At 34.9% G+C, this 21559-nt stretch overlaps 1 protein-coding gene across 1 annotated transcript in view; it reads right to left on the bottom strand.

Annotated features, from left to right (window-relative positions):
• cacna1ha (calcium channel, voltage-dependent, T type, alpha 1H subunit a) overlaps nucleotides 1-21559 on the bottom strand; it is a 152277-nt gene that overhangs the window by 15768 nt on the left and 114950 nt on the right. Inside the window, exons 18-30 of the mRNA XM_086154214.1 lie at nucleotides 21172-21440; nucleotides 17844-18215; nucleotides 13277-13380; nucleotides 13036-13159; nucleotides 12132-12200; nucleotides 11739-11923; nucleotides 10455-10581; nucleotides 10092-10217; nucleotides 9924-10013; nucleotides 7533-7746; nucleotides 3845-3996; nucleotides 3570-3679; nucleotides 1023-1156 (exon numbers count right to left, since the gene is read on the bottom strand). Of these exons, the coding sequence (XP_086010340.1) occupies nucleotides 1023-1156; nucleotides 3570-3679; nucleotides 3845-3996; nucleotides 7533-7746; nucleotides 9924-10013; nucleotides 10092-10217; nucleotides 10455-10581; nucleotides 11739-11923; nucleotides 12132-12200; nucleotides 13036-13159; nucleotides 13277-13380; nucleotides 17844-18215; nucleotides 21172-21440 (2076 nt within the window). The remainder of the gene's footprint in view (nucleotides 1-1022; nucleotides 1157-3569; nucleotides 3680-3844; nucleotides 3997-7532; nucleotides 7747-9923; nucleotides 10014-10091; nucleotides 10218-10454; nucleotides 10582-11738; nucleotides 11924-12131; nucleotides 12201-13035; nucleotides 13160-13276; nucleotides 13381-17843; nucleotides 18216-21171; nucleotides 21441-21559) is intronic.

The following is a 21559-nucleotide window of genomic DNA, read 5'->3' on the forward strand; positions in this document are numbered from 1 at the left end:
TTCAAAGGTTGCATTAACAAAGAATATTCTATAAATTGCATGTTATTACATTTCCTAGAGAATAAAAAAGTTGCAAGTGCATTTTGTAATAATCTTCTCAAAATGTAATAACTTATTACATAATGCGGCAACATGTATTAAAAAATGCGTTGGGGTAGTTTATTACAAAATACGGCAGTTTATTACAAAATGCGGCTTTATTATAAAATGAAATGAAAACGTTATTACATTTTGGACGTTTATTACAAAATGCACTGTTATTACAAAATGCACTTGCAACTTTTTTATTGTCTTGGAAATGTTATAACATTGAATTTATAGAATATTCTCTGTTAATGCAACCTTTGAATAGTGTACTGGTAGTAATTGCTAAGTACTGCTACTAGGCTAATACAGTGATACTAATAATAGGACTAGCTTTTACAAATACGTTAAAGTAAGATAAAATACAATTAACAAACAAATAAACTATGCTTTAGAATCATTATTACATAATGCACCATGTTATTACATTTCTTAGAGAATAAAAAAAGTGCATTTTGTAATAATCTTCTCAAAATGTAATAACTTATTACATAATGCGGAATAATTTATTACAAAATGGGGCAGTTTATTACAAAATGCGGCTTTATTACAAAATGAAATGGAAAAAGTTATTACATTTTGGACGTTTATTACAAAATGCACCGTTATTGCCTCAACACGGGCCTCAAAGTATCTTTTCTGAACTATTTGCAGCATTTCCCCCCCCGTTACGGGACGTGAACTTCTTCTTACAAGTGTTATCTAAAAGCTCCGGATCAGTTGTCAAACTGCTAATAATGTTATGATTCATTGGCGGCGCCTCGAGCGTTCAACGCCACCAAGGCATTTCATCAAGTTGCATTTATATCTTGACTCCGCTGTTGCGTATCATGACAAATAACCAGCAATGACGACTCCCATTGTGTGTTTTGTGAGATACAAAGCGTCGCCGGTGTGTAACCATGTGTGTGTGTGTGTGTGTGTGACTGCCAGCCTACCTCTCGCTATCCTGAGAACCCTCATGATCCTGATGATGGTGGGATTAATGGGAAGCGCTGCATTCATCTTCAGCTCCTCCAGGGTTATACCCATGATGGATAAAGCCACGATGGCTATATCCAGCTGGTTCCACCTGAGCAAACACACCAAGATGAAGATTTGAGGTCAGAGATGTCGGATCCGACCACCACCGGGGGGACGATGTGGATATTTGAGGAGTCCGTTGCTGTCTGCATCACAGTTGGCAACACATAAATAAGAAATATCTTGTTTTGGTGCAAATGCAGCAAACATTCAGTAGCTATGACGACGCACGACATTAATGAAGTCAGGCGCCGCTTATGAAGACGAGGGGAAGAGGTCTGGAGGTCGGACAGAAAAGAAAACTTCGGTTTTACTTTATTTTTTGGTGAAGTGAGTTTTTGTGTTACATTATTCCTGGGAAAATGTATTCCATATTTTCATTTTAAGTCAGAAGTCAATGAAAACAGCATTAGCGGTAGGATTACATATCATATTCCTGGATCATTATAATATTTTATAATATTATTTTATAATATTAGAACTATAATATAATATTATAAATGTAATATTTTTTTTATAATATTTTTATTATATAATAATATTTTCATACATATTTTAGGCAATTTGCAATGTTAAGGGCGGGCAAACCTTTTACATTAGGGGTTGTATTGACTTTTAAAATTTGACAGACGGGCCGGGTCAGCACAAGATATGGTACATGTATAAAAAAAAAAAAAAAAAAAAAAAAAAAAAAAACGCATTTGTTAAGAGTGCATATCAGACTCATCTGAAACTTGTCGGGACATTTTTCTGACATTTGCGTTAAATATAAAACCAGCTTTGGTTTTGAAGGCTCTGACGTTTGCTTGCATTTCATGCACAAACCGCCTTTTCCCTCGTAGCTTCACGTCCAGCTCATTCTTCGCGTCGGTACGTCCACGGTTAAGGATTAATCTGTGTCATTCAGCTCAGGAAAATTCTCAATTAGCTCCAAAAATGAAATAATCTCCTGTTTCAGCTCCCACATTCAATCATTCACATTAAGTATGAACTCTGTACCAATCTTTGGCAGGCCGGATTTAAAAGACCAGCGGTCCAGATGTGGCCCGCGGGCCGTAGTTTGCCCACCTCTGGTTTAGATCATAATCTCAATTTATCTCCGTTCTTTTTTTTGCTAGATTTTAGTATTATTTATTTTTCCATACCCGTATTTTCTTTCGACCACAGGGGGCACAAGCCGGTGTTTTCCTGGAGCCGTTTTAAAGCTAAGCTTGGCTAAATAGCACCGGATCGGTGCTGTTACCTACAGGGCATCGCTGGAAAAGTGGGTCACTGCAGGTCCAAGAAGGAGGGATGTTGTGAAAGAGGAGGTTTGGTTAGTTGGTGAGAGAGAAGTTAGGTTTAGATCCCCGAAAGAAACAGAAATACAGAAAAGAAGGGTTTGTTGTTGTTTTTTTTGGACAGTTTAAGAACGTTTTAGGAATTGTTGTTAAACTTTGACTGACTCTCATTTTGGTTATTTTATATAGTTATGTACGCATGTACAGGCGTGTCTCAGAAAATCGGAATATTGTGATAAAGTTCTTTATCTTCTGTCATGCAATTACAAAAACAAAAACTGTCATACATTCTGGATTCATTACAAATCAACTGAAAGCCTTTTGTTATTTTAATATTGCTGATTATGGCTTACATCTGAAGAAAACTCAAAAATCCTTTCTCAAAATATTAGAATATCGTGCAAAAGAATTAATTTTTTTTTTGATTGCATTACAGAACATAAAGAACTTTATCACAATATTCTAATTTTCTGAGACAGTACTGTATGTATGTTTTGCATGTGTGTATTATTTTGTGTTATATTGTTATTGTAAATATCATTATTATTACCACTGTATTATTATTATTATTATTATTATTATTTTCTCAACTTTACTTAAAAAATAATGGACTTGTTTTCTATTTTTGCCCTTCGAAAGCAATGTAGATTCTTAACTTTCACATGAAACATGACAAGAAAATGTAAATAAATGTATAGAATTAGTACTGATTATTATTATTATTATTATTACCATTATCACCACTATTACCATTATTGCCATTATTATGATTATGCTTATTATTATCATTATTATTATTATCATTATTACCATTATTACCACGATTACCATTATTGCCATTATTATTATGATTATGCTTATTATGATTATTATGATTATTATGATTATTATGATTATTATTATTATTATTATTATTATTATTATTATTATTATTATTGTTATTATTATTACCATTATTACCATTATCACCATTATTATTTTTATGATTCTTATTGTTGTTATTGTTTTATAATTATTATTATTATATAAACACCCAGGTAGTGGAGGTATTTACCATCTAAACTGGTAGGAACTAGGTTGTGTTGGATGATGAGATCTTCTTTTTTTTGAATGTCTTCAGTCAAATTTTGCTGTATCGTATTCAAGCTGCCATGAATTTCCAGAAGGAGAAAGATGTTTTACCTGTCCTTGAAGAATCGGTGTATACCAAAGGCCAGAAGTTTGAGAAGCGCCTCGATTACAAAGATGATGGTGAACACATAATTGCAGTATTTCAGCACCTCCTCTAAATACTGGACACACAAAAGAGACAAACGAGAAAACATCAGTCGCAAAAATACAAATATATCTAACGGACAATGCGATTTTAAGTGATATTGAAATATATCATTTAAATTACACAAAGGGTTTCATCTGTACCGTCGGGGAAACTGAATAGTCTGACGTAAAGACGTTACCTGCGGCTGGTTGTAGTGCTCGATGCTCATGGTGAAGACGTTGATGCAGATGATGAAGGTGATGAAGAGGTCCAGATAGTGGCTGGTGCACAGGGTGTGGACGGTCAGACGGAGAGGAGAGTAGTCAGCGTAGTAAGGTCTCTGTTTGGCCTCTGGAGTGCACGTAAATATATGTGAAGAGAGATGCGCGTTAAACAAACACTAAATGACTTATTTTTATCCGTGAGACTCCAAGAAGCAGCGGATCCTCAAATATTTCCAAAGCAAATCATCGAATGCATAAATATGTGTGAAAAATGGTAGTTGAAATGTATGCGGAATCGCCTAAGAAAAAGGAAAAAAAATGTCTATTAAATGAAAAAAAGTTTGGAGTAATTTTTCCCCAAACAGAATAGATAATTTAAAAAAAAATAGAAATAAAATAAAATTTAAAAAAAAAAATGTGAATAGATTAGCAAAAAACTAGACTCTGGAATATTTAAGATCCCCTGCTTTTGAATGTCCCTATTAGGGTGATAATCTTGTATTTATTTTTTTAGGTCTTTACTTTTGGTCCACCTCTTGATTTAAGACAGAAATCCACCACCAATATTTCTTTAATGAAGATCACATTCTTTTTTTAAGTTTATTGTTTAACTTACATGTCAGCAAAATGTATGTAATATTTAGAAATCTCAACAGGTTGTTTATGGTATCGTTTTTTAAAATGTTATTTAATGTTGATAAAAGGACATATACAAATTTTTCTGTCACTCTTCAACATTAAAAGTTGCAAAAACTCCTGAAATATGTATTTCATGTGATTATTTCTTGACTTTGAAAAAAAAAAGATAAAAAAAAAAAAGATCTTTCTTCAATGTAATAAGGAAATGATCAACTTTAGTTATAGTAAAATGGACATAAAAATTTATGAGAATAAAATAGTACAATAAAATATTACCATATAAAAAAACAGGAAAAATATATATCTTGTGAAAAATGCTACAATAATAGCACATCAAAATTGTCCAAAATGACCACAGCCTTTTTTTATATTACAAGGCTTGCGTTTAAAAATATGTATATTTGAAAAAAAAAAAAAAAAAAAATCTACAAGTGTATTCCTCTAGACTCCACATCCAAGCCGATCAATTTGCTCATAGACTATTTACTACTATATCGATCAGCAATGATCGAAAAGCATGTTTTTCTGTGTGTATCTGCACGTTTTGCTTCTGTCCACAACGTTCATGCCCTGTCCATGTACTGCATGCTTTCATGCCCACGATGTAGAAGTGAATGTCCGTAACTGTGAGGGTCAAACAGTGAGTTCAAAATCACAACTTTTAATAAAACAGGTTTTCTCCGATGAGATATGTTGTTTTCAGACTGTTTACAGTCTTAAAATCCATCCATATTGATTCAGATACACTTCCTGTTTAGATCAGGGTTGTGATGTTGAACACATGTTGTCCCATTTTCCCATTCAATGGAATCACTCCAGTTGTTTGGACTCATCAAAACAATCTCAAGAGTCTAAAACTTTTTTTTTTTTTTTTTTTCCCCCATGTATGTGTGGACACGAATCTTGAAAAAGGGTTTGTCTTCTGAGAAAAAAAAAAAAAAAAAGAAATAAACTGCATATTGATATCTGGTGAGGTTATATTCCGGGGGGTTCAGCAGTTTTAGACCGGTGAGATGGATTACGAGGACAAAGAGACTCACACCACGAACAATCTAATGACTTGTAGTGTCAAAGTAAAGGACGATGTTGTTTTTACTCCCAAAAGCCAGGATTTGCTTCATGTATTAGCTAATTTGTTTCTAAAGTCAGGTTTTCTTCATCCTTCGTAACCAGCAGGTACAAGGTATAAGAACTGCTATGTTTCTGAGGTTTGTTGAGCCGCATTTTGTAATAACAGTGCATTTTGTAATAAACATCCAAAATGTAATAACTTTTTCCATTTCATTTTGTAATAAAGCCACATTTTGTTATAAAGCTGCATTTTGTAATAAACTGCCCCAACGCATTTTGTAATAAATTTTGCCGCATTATGTAATAAGTTATTACATATGAGAAGATTATTACAAAATGCACTTGCAACTTTTTTTATTTTCTAGGAAATGTAATAACATGGTGCATTATGTAATAACAATTCTAAAGCATAAGTTTGTTAATTGTATTTCATTTTACTTAAAAGTATTTGTAAAAGCTAGGCCTATTATTAGTATCAGTGTATTAGCCTGGTAGCAGTACTTAGCAATTACTATCAGTACACTATTCAAAGGTTGCATTAACAGAGAATATTCTATAAATTCCATGTTATTACATTTCCTAGAGAATAAAAAAGTTGCAAGTGCGTTTTGTAATAATCTTCTCAAAATGAAATAACTTATTACATAATGCAGCAAAATTTATTACAAAATGCGTTGGGGCAGTTTATTACAAAATGCGGCAGTTTATTACAAAATGCGACTTTATTACAAAATGAAATGAAAAAGTTATTACATTTTGGACGTTTATTACAAAATGCACCGTTGTTACAAAATGCGGCTCAACAAGGTTTCCGGTCAAAACGCTAATTATCTAAGAATCGTCATAGCACATTTATTCATGAAAAGAGGGGGCGAAAACATTTGTGACATATTCCCAAAATAATTAAGATTATCATTTAATACGAATGAAGTAGCTCCTTGAGTTCACGGTTATTGAACTGTGAACAAAGCATTCTTTAGAAGCGTTGATCATTTCAAAATATACTTTTAGTCAACGTGCTGGATGGATGACACTTTTTTCTCCAAGGTTTTCCATGCAACGTCAGGAAAAGGTTCGTCCGCGGTGTTGAGCCGCATTTTGTAATAACGGTGCATTTTGTAATAAACGTCCAAAATGTAATAACTTTTTCATTTCATTTTGTAATAAAACCGTATTTTGTAATAAACTGCCGCATTTTGTAATAAACTGCCCCAATGCATGTTGTAATAAATTTTGCCACATTATGTAATAAGTTATTACATATTGAGAAGATTACTACAAAATGCACTTGCAACTTTTTTTATTCTCTAGGAAATGTAATAACATGGTGCATTATGTAATAAAAATTCTAAAGCATAGTTTATTTGTTTGTTAATTGTATCTTATTTTACTTTAAAGCATTTGTAAAAGCTAGGCCTATTATTAGTATCAGTGTATTAGCCTAGTAGCAGTACTTGGCAATTACTATCAGTACACTATTCAAAGGTTGCATTAACAGAGAATATTCTATAAATTCCATGTTATTACATTTCTCAGAGAATAAAAAAGTTGCAAGTGCGTTTTGTAATAATCTTCTCAAAATGTAATAACTTATTACATAATGCGGCAAAATTTATTACAAAATGCGTTGGGGCAGTTTATTACAAAATGCGGCAGTTTATTACAAAATGCGGCTTTATTACAAAAATGAAATGAAAAAGTTATTACATTTTGGACGTTTATTACAAAATGCACTGTTATTACAAAATGCGGCTCAACGCGCGGTCATGCGTTTCCATGCATCGGAGTGCCGTCGCTCAGGCCTGGAGGTCACCGTAGCCTTGAGCTCGCCAGTCCGACTAACTCGCCCTGTTTTTATCTCGCCGGCATCCGACAACATTTCCATTCCTTCTGTTTTTTTTTGTTTTTTCAGGCTCTGAAAGCAGGCAGTGCTCAGAAAAACAGACTACCGACCAGCCCCTCCATTCTCCTTACTCCTGCGCTTTTTCTCGATCATTTTGAGCCTCTTCTCCTCCCGCAGACGAGCCTCCTCCTCCTCCTGGTCCTGCCGACACTTGTGAAAGTTCTCCACCACCACGCCGACGAACATGTTGAGGACGAAGAAGCTGACGATGAGCAGGAAGGAGATGAAGTAGAGGAGCATCCAGGGGTTGTGGTTTCTCACAGGCTGGAGGGGGAAAGAGGTTGTTCGCAGAATTACGTCAAGGACACGGTTTTAACCAAAAATTTGATTTTTGTCGGCGCTTCACTGCTTTATTTAGAAATATCAACAGGTTGTTTATGGTAGCATTTGTTAAAATGTTATTTCATGTTGATATAAGGGCATATACTCGTTTTTCTGACATTCTTCAACATTGAAAGTTGATTAGCAAAAAAATAGACTGGAATATTTAAGATCCCCTGCTTTTGAATGTCCCTATTAGGGTAATAATCTTTATTTTTTTAAGGTCTTTACTTTTGGTCCACTTCTTGATTTAAGACAGAAATCCATCACCAATATTTCTTTAATGGAGATCACATTCTTTTTTTTAAGTTTATTGTTTAACTTTCATGTCAGCAAAATGTATGTAATATTTAGAAATTCAACAGGTTGTTTATGGTAGTATTTGTTAAAATGTCATTTTATGTCGATATAGGGGCATATACTTATTTTTCTGACATTTTTCAACATTGAAAGTTGCAAAAACTCCTGAAATATGTATTTCATGTGATTATTTCTTGAATTTGAAAAAAAATAAAAATTGATCTTTCTTCAATGAAATAAGGAAATGATCAACTTTTGTTATAATAAAATGGCCATAAATTTTTATGAGAATAAAGAAGAAAAATTTTTGGAAAATATTACCATATAAATATAAATCATGTGAATAGTGCTATAATAATGGCATATCAAAATTGTCCAAAATGACCACAGCCTTTTTATATTATAAGGCAGGTCTTTAAAAATAAGTATATTAAAAAAAAAAACTTAAAAAAAAAAAAAAAATCTACAAATGTATTCTTCGAGACTCCACATCCAAGCCGATCAATTTGCTCATAGACTATTTAACTGTCCGTAACTGTGAAGGTCACGACATTTTTAATGAAGGTCACGTGCATTTTTAATGCCTCTGAGCGAATCGAAAAGTGATTGCTTGACAAAGAGGATACAGAAAAACAAAAAAGGGGTTTTCATAGGAAGTTTTCATAGGGTGTTAAACTCATTTTGGTCCCGGGGCCACATCCGGCCGAGTTTGATGTCGAGGGGGCCGGAAGAAGCAACATCATTATCTAAAAGTAACACCAAGTCCTAATGTTTCCTTTGGTAAAACAGGTAAACGGGTAAATTATAAAAATCTTTATATTTCATGAACTGTTCCTCTAAAAAATAAATGATGAATCAATATTAAAAATGAATATTAAAAAAGAATTGATGAAATGACATCCTGAAAATGTTGTTGAGTTAAAAGAGAAAATCTTGTCACTTTGGAAAAATTTGCCAGAAAATTTGAGAATTTGAAAATGGATTGTAGCATGTATAAAAAGAGGTATAATGTTTACAAGGCCATTCTGGTTATCAAATCGATCTTTTTGATTTTCCCCTTTTTTTTTTTTTTGCTATCGTTTTTTTTTTTTTTTTTTTAAAGACCTAAGAAAAGGAAAAAAATCTAAAAATCATCTAACAATGTCACTAGACATTTTTTTTTTCATAAAAAAATCAATTTTGTTTTCAAATTTTCATTTTTTTTCCCTTGGCCCGTTTTTTTTTTTTTTTTTTTTTTTTTTGCAACCCGACATGTTATATCAAGCTAAGAAATGCATGCCAATCTCATTGGTGCAAAAAGCACTCGAGTGGAACCTCGAGGAAGCAAAGTCCACGTTTCCAGGTTTCACTGCTTTGTTTAGCTTTACCTTTTCACATCCCGATCTGGGTCAAGTTGGGCTTTCGTTCCCCCGTTAGCTTAGCAACCCCCTTTAGACCGAGTTTCCACACATCAACTCTTCCACTTATAATCTAGACCCGCCCAAAACCGGGCAGTTATATTTGGAAACGCCCCACAGGTCATCGGGACTGAAGAAGCCTCCGGGACGACGGCTGAAGAAATTCGAGTCCGGTTGCCAAGACGAGAAGATTTCGACATCACGAGTGAACCATTTTTAAATGTCCTCATGCGAGGACTCAAGGGGATAAACAGCCTGCTGGAATTTCACCTCAAAACTGCTTTTTTGTTCAACATCGACTGTCTTGATCTTGTCCGTTTCTTCTAGTTCACTTTAAAAGTTGTATAATTGCTTTCGTGTCTCATCTTGATTCGATTTAGAAACATAAACGAAAGGGTTTGAAATCCCGCGAAACACGATTACCTGTTTGTCGACTCCGACCGCATCCAGACCGTCGTACATGATGTTCACCCATCCGTCCTTACAGGACAACACGAACAGGGACATCAGAGCCTGGAAGGCAAATTCAAACAAAAACATCGGAAAAATCCCTTCGCAGCCCTTCCTCCTCGACGTCACCTGAATCCGTACCTGAATCAAGTTGTCGAAGTTGTACTTCCTCCGTATCCAGCTATAATTTGCCTGCAGACAGTCGGACTTGTTGGTGATGTTTTTTGTGTCGAGGCCCTCGCAGTGGTAGAACTTCCCTTTGAACAGCTTGATATTTTGAGAGAGATAGACAAAAAAAAAGAAATGTTTCTCGCTCGTGTTCTCCTCAGATCCGGCTATCGGGGCTTGAAAATGAAGAAAATGATTCTTCAATCATTTGCTTTTAAAGTATTTCCCCAAAAACAAACAAAGACAGTAACAAAGACAGTCAAAAGATTTGTTCCTGACTGAAAAGGGGGAACGGATGTGGAACCAGAACTGTTATTCCCTGTTAGGTGAGACTACCTGAACGCCCAAGATGCCAAACACGATGAAGAAAGCGCAGCAAATCAAGACGATGTTCCCAATGGGTCGAAGAGACGTGATGAGAGTCTCCACCACCAATTTTAGTCCTGGAGCTCGACTGATCACCCTGGAGATGCAAACACAGACACCCGTTTAATGGCAGTCGCAGCGGGAAAAATCTAGTTCCTGCAGAAACACATGGAGACGACAAAGGTGAGATGACGATGGAAGACAGACCGAATTAATAAACATTATTATTATTATTATTATTATTATTATTATAACTAGCAATCTTCGCAACAATAATAATAATATAATTGTAACATTTTCAATTTTGTTTTTTAAATATTACAAATCTTACATTATTGTTATCATTGTTATTAATAATAATAATAATAATGTGTCGAGTTTTTTTTTTTTAATATTACAAATCTTAGATTATTATTATTAATAATAATATTGTCATGTAACATTTTCAATTTTGGTTTTTAAATGTAACAAATCTTACATTATTATTATTATTATTATTATTATTATTATTATTACTATTATTATCAATATTAATAACAATAATACTAATATGATAGTAACGTCTTCAACTTTGTTGTTTTAAATATTACAAATCTTACATTATTATTATTATTATTATTAATAATAATAATAATAATAATAATAATACAATAGTAACATTTTTCAATTTCGTTATTTAAATATTACAAATCTTACTTTAATACCATTATTATTATTATTATTACTATCATTATTATTATTGTAATATGTTTTCAAGTTTGTTTTTTGAACATTACATTTTTCATTTAGAAAGTTTCTCATTTTATATTTTTACCCATTATTTTGACCTGGTGGTTGATTTTAAAAGTGTATCCTTGCAGTTAGAAGGTTCAATTCTTTTCATTTTCATTGAAATATTGCATTTTCCTTGAGTCCTCAGTTACTCCTTGCTGATTTTTCAAGGACATTTCTTTCAAAGTAAAGTCAGCATTAGAAAAAAAAAAAGAAAGAAAATCTAAAAAAGATAGGAGGTTTAGTTTTAATAATTTCTTTGTAACATAAATAACATGTAATATAAGAATATATTCAGTGTCTGATAATTACATCACGCCTTAACTCCTACTTGGAAACCTCTTGATCTGGGTTCACCCTCCCGTCCACAAACACCTAAGTATGTTTTTTTTTTCCTTCACACAGCGACGGGGATCTTCTGGGTGGCTGAAAATGACAACCTTCACGAGCAGAAGCTAAAAACACACATATATAAACACATACCTCAGTGGGCGTAATGTTCTTAGCAAGCGCAGGACTCTCAAGATGCCCAGAATACGATTTCCGCCAGTGTAGGCCAGAGACACCAGTATGTCCACCAGAGAAACAAACACCAACAAACCATCTAGAACATTCCAGCTGGACTGGAGGTAGGTTTGCTGTCCAAAGCAGAATCCCAGAGCTACAACCTGATGTGACACACAAGCAAAAATACACACATAATGCCTTATTTTTTTTATTTTATTTTTTTTCAATTATAACATACATTCATTCTTTATAACTGACTCTATATCAAAAATAATATAAAATAAAATAAAATAAAATAAAATAAAATAAAATAAAATAAAATAAAATAAAATAAAATAAAATCATTTTTTTGGTCATATATTAACGCACCTTTATGGCCATCTCTGCAAGGAAGATCACAGTGAAAACGTAATTGGAGATACTAAGAAACAGTCGCTCCTACAGACAAAGAATGAAATTAGATTTTTATTCCAAAATGTGCAGATACAAATATAATATGGAAACCATCAGATGCTTTAAACACTGCTTTCTTTTAAGGTTAAAAGTTGACATCTTTTATCTTCTACCACAAATGTCCTTAAATAACAGTAGTGTTTAAGTGTTTTATCTTGTTTCGAGAACATAAATGGCTGTTATATTTTATCCATTGATTTTTGTTTTTTGCCGCAAAGAAAAAGACTGAAGATGTTCAAATGTTGCAATCATCAATTCTGAAGCTTGGTTTTACAAAATTTGACACTGTCGAAGCATTAAAATACAAAAAGAGTTAAAACAGATTTGAACGAGGGGCCGATTTGCTGCCGATTTGATGTTTTCACTTCCATTAGATTTTATTTTGAATCAGAGAATTTAACCTTTATATGGTCAACTGGAAGCTATTTAAAACACATACATTCCTGTAAGCAATATATAAAAATAACCATCAACCTTTAAAGGCAAACTTTTTTGCAACAGGCTAAATTTCCAAAGGTTTGGTTTTATAAGATTTACTTGCTTGTTATTGAGGTTCAACATGTTCCCGATGCTAAGACTGGATTTGACATTTGATTGCGTAACAAAAAAATATCTTGCGTTATCAAATGTCAAGATTTGCGTGGAAATAATCCGAAACCCAGTCGCACTGGATTGAAAAATAACGAATAATATGATTGCGAGTGGCTCAAAAATGCAGTTTTTGTTGTGAAAAAAACACATTGCAGTTCGCGCCAGTGCGTACGAACGCCCAATGTATGTACGGTATGTATGTATGTATGTGTGTGTGTGTGTGTGTTACCGTGCTGGTCGGATTGATATCAGGCCTTTCCAGAGCGATCGTGATGCAGTTGAGGAAGATGAAAACCAGGACCACGTGGTCAAACAGCTTGTGAGAGATGACACTTTGGCACCAAGCTCTGAATCTAAACAAAGACAGAGGTACACGGCGATCTTATACATGGATATTTACGGTTCAAGTTATCAACCAAACAGGAGAGAGATTAGAAAGAGAAGATGCGATAATTAGATAAAACACTCACGGACTCTCGGGTGAGAAGAGATAAAGTGTCCAGTCTTCGTGTTCTTTGCACCAGCGAGGTTTCATGTTCTGGAGCTCCTTCTTGATCCAGAAGCAGATGGAAGTCTGTGAAAGAGAGCGTTTCCGATAAAACGCGTCGCAGCGTCATTGTTTTCCAAGCAGATTCATCTTACAGCGGCAAAACGAATCGTAAGGCCGCTCGTCTTTCAACCAAACCAAGTTCAACATTATTGAGTATTTTCAGCTGATCGGTTCAGATGTAAATTGAATTAGACTTCCTAAAATCCCCCCAAAATTAAATAATAATAACAATATGACCACAATAATAATAAAAATAATAACAATAACAATAATGATGAAAACCACAAGAATGATAACAATACATTCATAATAATAGTAATAATAATAGTAATGAACTGATGGATCATGTTATACTAATTATTAACAATATATTACATATTATTATTATTATTATTATTATCAATAATAATAATAATAATTATTATTATTAATTTATTTTATATAATTAAAATATAATTAGAATAATTATTAGTATTATGATTATATTATTATTATTATTAATAATAATAATGCAGCCTCAGGGCGGCACTGGCCTGTGTCTCTCCAAGCCTGCCTTGGGGGGGCACGGAGCAGTGTCTCCCTGTGCCGGTCCCAAGCCCGGATAAATGCAGAGAGTTGCGTTAATAATAATAATAATAATAATAATAATAATAATAATAATAATAATAATAATAATAATAATAATAATTTGACTATTAATAAGAAGCCCATATTTTATTGATTGATATAATAGTAAATATGAATTAATATTTATATTGTTATTAATGATAATATATGGTTCTGAGATGGCTATTCTGACTTGGTTATGTATCAATTATTATCATTATTGATAGTAGTAGTAGTAGTAGTAGTAGTATCAAATATAATAAAAATAAAAAATACCCAATGGGTCAAATTGACCCTTAACATAATATGAGGGATAAAGCGGAGTCAGAATGTTAAATGCAATTCCTTTTATTTTAACTGCGTGTCGTGCGTAGCAAGGATACGGTAAAATCTAATGATCTATCTATTGATCAATCTTTGTGGCAGGAGTTTCTCAAGGACTGACGGGCCTTATCTACTCTCTGTTTGGCTGCCGGAGATTCTGTCGCCGTGGCGAATCTTCCCCAGCCATCCGAGGCGGGTGGAGAAAAGCCAGGGGGAGAAAAGCCAAATTGGAAGCTCGGAGTACGAGATCCGCGGCGACTCGACTAACGTGAGGTTCGGGGTCCAGACGCCGTCTGGTGACATCAGCTCCCGACGGTCAAAGCGATATTTAAACGGCGTGGGCGGAGGAGAAGCAGTCGGATATTTGCATTTCTATTACGATTCAAAGCTGCGCTTAATTCTATTAAAATGGGTGATCACGCAAAAGAGAACAAAGAAAATAGAGCTTTTAAATTCTATTTAGACTAGCTCAACTTGTAAACATGCTGAACAGATATGGCGGAAGCTTCCAGAAACACAAACATTTTACTAAATGTGTCTTTGCGTTCAGGGACGCCTCTTTGTTTGATGGGATTTTACGGTTTTCTAAACTCAATTTGGAAGCAATAAAAAAAAAAAATCATCCGCATGGTGAGAGGTCATCCAAAAACATAGGGGAGAACACCCGTCCTCAGCTACACACACACACACACACACACACACACACACACACACACACACGTTAGCACGATAAATTCAAGTACGCAAGTGGTTCGGGTCCATGTGAGAAAACAATTACGGCTCAAGCCAATCAATTACAGCATGACAACTGGTGTCCCTCCAGACCCTGCAGCTCGAGCACACACACACACACACACACACACACACACACACACACACACACAGAAAGAGAGAGGGCTGCACAGTATTTAAACAACAAAGCACGAAGAAGACAAAAGGAACGGATAAGCTGACGGAGACGCGGGAAAACCAAAATGAAGGGTGTAAACGGGGTCAGAGAGGGCAGATTAAGAGATTAATAATTTCAAAGGAGAGACAAACAAGTGCACGTCTGTAAAACTGGGATCATTTATTTCCCATTATAAGAATAAAAGGGGGTGTAAATAAGAATGGTGATAACGCACATGTCTTTAAAGCTATAATTACCCTTAATATTTGATCAGAGGACACTTTGAGATTCTGCTCATTCTTAATACTAGAAAATTCCCTTATTTATTAGCGCAAGGTCTTATTGACCCTTTTTTTTTCATTTTTACGTTCTTTTTCTTTTTTGTTTTGTAACATCCTTTTAAGTCATCAGTATAATCTTGACAAACATTTTAAGGTCAGCTTGTTTGGCTTAAATAATTCATGCATATTTGATTTCCCTTTGCTTTTTTTCCCCAAAGAAAGCACATTATTTTCCGCCTCAGCCAACTGACGCAACCGACTCAACGCGGCCGTATTTGCGTTTCCATCGGGGAAAGTACCTGGGAACGGGTAGCTTCTGACGCACCGGCTGTTGTGACAAAATACCGTAATTTCCGGACGATAAGCCGCGACTTTTTTCACGTAAACAACGATGCGGCTAATATATGGACTTTTAAGGGTGGGGGGACGCTAACGAGCTTCACGCCGCTAAAACGTTTCTCCTCGTCACATCGGACCGATGAAATGACCGGGAAATTCTGAGTCCGATTAACTCCGACACCGAAGAAGACGACTTTGACGGTTTTAGCGCGCAGGAGGAAGACCGAGTTAGCGATGGGCGAGCCAGTGCGGCTTATATTGAGGTGCGCTCAATAGTCCGGAAATTACGGTAATCGAACGCGCAATTTCAAAAAACAACCTAAACGCTGCAAGAGTGCTGCATGTAAACATGGTCAGAGTCCACTGTCGCCTCAATGTTCCCCCTCATCCCTGTGTTTAGTGTCAAGACACTATCAATAAACCTTATCTTATCTTATTTTAACATCACCGTCCACATTGAGGACCTACAATGAAGTGATGGAAAATCGATTCAAACTGAGTCGCGCTGGAACTGTGCAGTGGAAATGTGCGCAACATTTAGAGTCGTGGTGGGACTTTTCATTTCGGTTCGTGGAAGAATCCTTGTTGAGCCGCATTTTGTAATAACACTGCATTTTGTAATAAACGTCCAAAATATGATAACTTTTTCATTTCATTTTGTGATAAAGCCGCATTTTATAATAAACTGCCGCATTTTGTAATAAATGCTGCCGCATTATGTAATAAGTTATTACATATTGAGAGGATTATCACAAAATGCACTTGCAACTTTTTTATTCTCTAGGAAATGTAATAACATGGAATTTATAGAATATTCTCTGTTATTACATTTTGGACGTTTATTACAAAATGCACTGTTATTACAAAATGCGTCTCAACATGGTGTTGCAGCAAGAGAATAGTGTGTCCTTGTTGAGCCACATTTTGTGATAACGGTGCATTTTGTAATAAACGTCCAAAATTTAATAACTTTTTCATTTCATTTTGTAATAAAGCCACATTTTGTAATAAACTTCCCCAATGCATTTTGTAATAAATATTGCCACATTATATCATAAGTTATTACATATTGACAAGATTATTACAAAATGCACTTGCAACTTTTTTATTGTCTAGGAAATGTAATAACGTGGTGCATTATGTAATAACAATTCTAAAGCATAAGTTTGTTAATTGTATTTTATTTTACTTTAAAGTATTTGTAAAAGCTAGGCCTATTATTCGTATCAGTGTATTAGCCTAGTAGCAGTACTTAGCAATTACTATCAGTACACTATTCAAAGATTGCATTAACAGAGAATATTCTATAAATTCCATGTTATTACATTTTTAAGAGAATAAAAAAGTTGCAAGTGTATTTTGTAATAATCTTCTCAAATTGTGATAACTTATTACATAATGTGGCAAAATTTATTACAAAATGTGTTGGGGCAGTTTATTACAAAATGTGTCAGTTTATTACAAAATGCGGCTTTATCACAAAATGAATTTAAAAAGTTATTACATTCTGGACGTTTATTACAAAATGCACCGTTATTACAAAATGCGGCTCAACAATGACACACTATTCTCTTGCTGCAACACCATGTCGAGACGCATTTTGTAATAAGTGCATTTTGCAATAAACGTCGACAATGTAACAACAGAGAATATTCTATAAATTCCATGTTATTACATTTACTAGAGAATAAAAAAGTTGCAAGTGCATTTTGTAATAATCTTCCCAAAACGTAATAACTTATTACATAATGCAGCAAAATTCATTACAAAATGCGTTGGGGCAGTTTATTACAAAATGCGGCTTTATTGCAAAATGAAATGAAAAAGTGATTACAAAATGCACCGTTATAACAAAATGCGTCTCGACAACCCTGGAGAGGATAAAGAGAACCTAGAACTTCAAACTATGCACTCTAATATGATCCAGGTGCTATATTGCTGTGACTCTTGAATGCTAACTAGCTGGGATACTATATCAAAAATAAACATTATTGTAAAAACAAATAAAATAAATGATGGTTTGGAAGCCGTGCCATATCCCGACTCACGTCATCCTCCACGTCATCCTCGGGCGACAACTCCTCCTTCACGTCGGGGTCGACGCCGGGGTCGCAGGTGATGCTCCTCCCGTTACAGTCGCCGTACTCGGCTATTATCGAGGGCTGGAGCGTGGACGCCTGCAGCAGCTCCAAGGAGCCCGGACACGCCCTGTTGTAAACTCCGGCCTCCCCCTTGTCCTCCCCGCCATCTTCCTCCTCGCCTCCTTCCCCGGACAACAGGCTCTCCCTTTCCCCGCTGGTGTCGCGCCGCTTGAGGCTCGGAGCTCTTCCCAGGCTGTTCCAGCTCGAGCGACGACTTCCCCATGAACTGCTGGAGGCGCGAGGAGGCAGGGGGGAGCGCTGGCCCGGACTGGAGTGGCTCTTGAAGGACCGGAAATTCAGAGAACCGTTATGAGGTTAAATTCTAAATATAGAGATTTTTTTGCCTCAAATACTGGTTTTTGCATGTAATAGAAAGACATTTTCCAGTGTAACTTCAATAGCTTTCGTTAATAATAATAATAACGGGTGCTATCCGTCTCTTCAGCATCATATGGTGGTTATTACCGTATTTTTCGGACTATACGTCGCACCAGCCAAAAATGCATAATAAAGAATGAAAAAAACATACATAAGTCGCACTGGAGAATAAGTCGCATTTTTTTTTTTTTTTTTTTGGGGGGGGGGATCTATTTAATAAAATACAACAACAAGAACAGACATGTCATTTAAAATTTTAATGACGAACAATTTAAAAATAAAAATAGAATAGAGGCAACAGCAGGCTGAACGATATGCTTGCGTTACATGACAACTGAGAAAGTGCGTGGTATGTTAACATAACATACTAACAGTTATTCCGATAACTCTAGCATAAATAACATGATAAGAAGTTTACCAAAACCATCCGTGTCACTCCAAATACCCGGTAAATACTCGATTACTGCTGCATATTTTACTACTTGCAGCTTGTAATCAGCAGAATACGATTTCCTTTTCCGTGCCATTATTGTTAAGTTCTTCGCCAATGTTGAAATTATTATCCCGGGCCTATAGCGCCCTCTTGCGGTTCAATGTGAAAATAACATGTGAAACTATATACCGGTAATAATGTGTTAATAATTTCAGAGTATAAGTCGCACCCCCACCAAACTATGAAAAAAAAACGCGACTTATAGTCCGGAAAATACGGTATGGTCCTGTTATTCAGGATCAGAAAAACATGAGGACGTATAGAAATAAACAAGCACTAACTATTTATTTATACTATTATTTCTTTTTTTGCAGAAGTACCGAACAAACCAGAAACTTAAAAAAAGTCTCTCGAAAAATGATCACAGGTTCAATTTTTAAGAGACAAAAAATAAATGAGGCATTAATTGTAGGGGACTGACGATGTCATGAAATAAGTTAAATGTACAAATGGTTGTATGTTTCTATAAGCTTGACAGTATAAGTCAGGGGTCGGGAGCCAAATATTTCTAAATATATTTCATCGAGAGCCATATAGTATTTTTAACATCTAATAAATTAAATATGTCTTACTTTTAATGCGACCTCTGGTACTGCATGGATTTGTTCATTTTTTATCATAGCATATTAGACATATTGCAGATCCAAATGTAAATTTCTCTGCCCACGTAGCCTTGTGTGATCATCGCCTTTTTTTCTTTTCCACATCTTTTCCGTTACGCAGATAAACTATTTAGCTATCTGATCAAATTAATTTCTTCACCTTTACAACGACCCGGACGGCCTCGGAAGCCAATGGTTTCCCACCCGACCGACCGACGGGTGAACCGTGAAATTTATCTTCAAGACTGATTTCTGTTTACTTTAAGATGACGCAGTGTTATGAAGAAATATCACAAGTATTTTAAAATCAGTTACAAAACTGATTTTTACTTTTTCAATCCAAAATTGTCTGGGAGCCATATGCTGTCACCGGAAGAGTTTAGTACGCCTGTACAGATAACTGCTGGGATGAGCTCAGGCCCAATGAAGTAGAACGAAGTATAAAAGTATAATGGTGACTTCCAAAAACAAGGGAAATACTACATTTATAAAATACGATGTGCCTACTCGGTCCAATTAAAGATGATTTTGTACTAAAAGATGGATGTTGACGTTCGATCAATAGCCAATTTTCTGTGAACCCTGCTGCAAAGCATCAATCATTTGTATCCTTTATGCATCAGAACTTAAAGATATGACTTTCCACGTCTCGTTGCTGAATCGGGACTGCACGTACTGTTGGACGGGCGTTGATTCAGCAGCTGCAAAAACTAAAATGAATAGGAAAAGTAAAAATCAGGACTTAACCGTCCCAAATGGACACAAAAGGGGCCCGAAAAACCGATGACTCGTGTCTCTGGGAGAAACATTTTAGATTATTATAGGCTTTAAAGGTTTGAATCAATCAGATCCACCACCGTGAAGAGTAATCCACTTAACTCTGCTCGGAGATGTTCTATTTATACGCAAGGAAAGAATTGCTGTTTAATTTTTATTAATGCCGACAATGAGGTTTGCGGAAGCAGACTCACTGAGCCAATTCTTTAAGCCCCGAAGAACTGCCAGGAATGGATGCCTTTTGAATTAATCTACATTCCTTTCAGCCCTCTAAATCACGTGACAACAAATACACAAAGACACGTATTGGGTGTATTTAGATAGAGACGGAAACATTATAATCAATAAAAAATCGGGCTTTTTTTTTTTTTTTTTAGGTTGACCTGAATTGATTTATTCCGATAATTATGGCAAATATTTTGCTGATCCATTGTTTCTTACTTGGTTGGAGATTATATTTCCTAAATTTGATCAAATATTTGATGAATGTGATTTTTAGAGACAGTATAAGAGGTTGTTTGATTTATTGCAAAATCTAGTTTTGAATACAATGCATTTTGTTACATTTTAATTACTTTATTTTTTATTTTTTCCTGCATGGCACATTTATATTATTTGTCTTGATTATATTTACTTATATATATATAACTTATATATATATATATATATATTACTTATATATATATACATATACACATATACATGTATATTTTTCATATATATATATTTATATATATTTTTTTAAGCTTTAAGTTTTTTAATTTTAATTTTTCTTATATATATATATATTACTTATATATATATATACATATACATATATACATATATATATATATCATTTTTTTTTAAGCTTTAGGTTTTTAAATTTTTTTTTTGTTTGTTTTTTTATGTTTTTTTGTAAATTCCTTTGTAAATTCCGGAAAAAAATTACCTTTTAAACCCAACTTCGACACCCCTTCCATAAGAGTATTCATTTTTTACTCACCAGAGATCGCTGGTCATACGCTACTGAGGCGGAGCTTCCACGTCGAGACGGGCTGATTGCAGCTTCTGAAAATCCTAATCCGACCTCAGCGCTCCGATGCACCCCCTCCCTGAACGGGACGTCGTCCCCCAGGAAAGATTCGGGCCCCAAAGAGCTCTTGGGAGTCGGCATCGGCGTGGCTGCCGTACGCATGATGATGGGAAGGGCCATCGAGCTCCGTGACTCGACGTGACCGTTGGCCGTCATCATGAGAGAATACATCTTGAGCTCTGTGCAGCCAAAGGAAGAGGGGATTCATTCACCATTGGTATTATTGGTATTATTATTGTAACTATCCGTCAACTGTCCAGATCATTTTATACCAGCGGCTTCAATACCGTAAGACAAT

Source organism: Fistularia commersonii, chromosome 10, assembly GCF_037954325.1.
Source record: "Fistularia commersonii isolate RoL2024-O1a breed Wild chromosome 10, RoL_Fcom_v1.0, whole genome shotgun sequence".
NCBI lineage: Eukaryota > Metazoa > Chordata > Actinopteri > Syngnathiformes > Fistulariidae > Fistularia > Fistularia commersonii.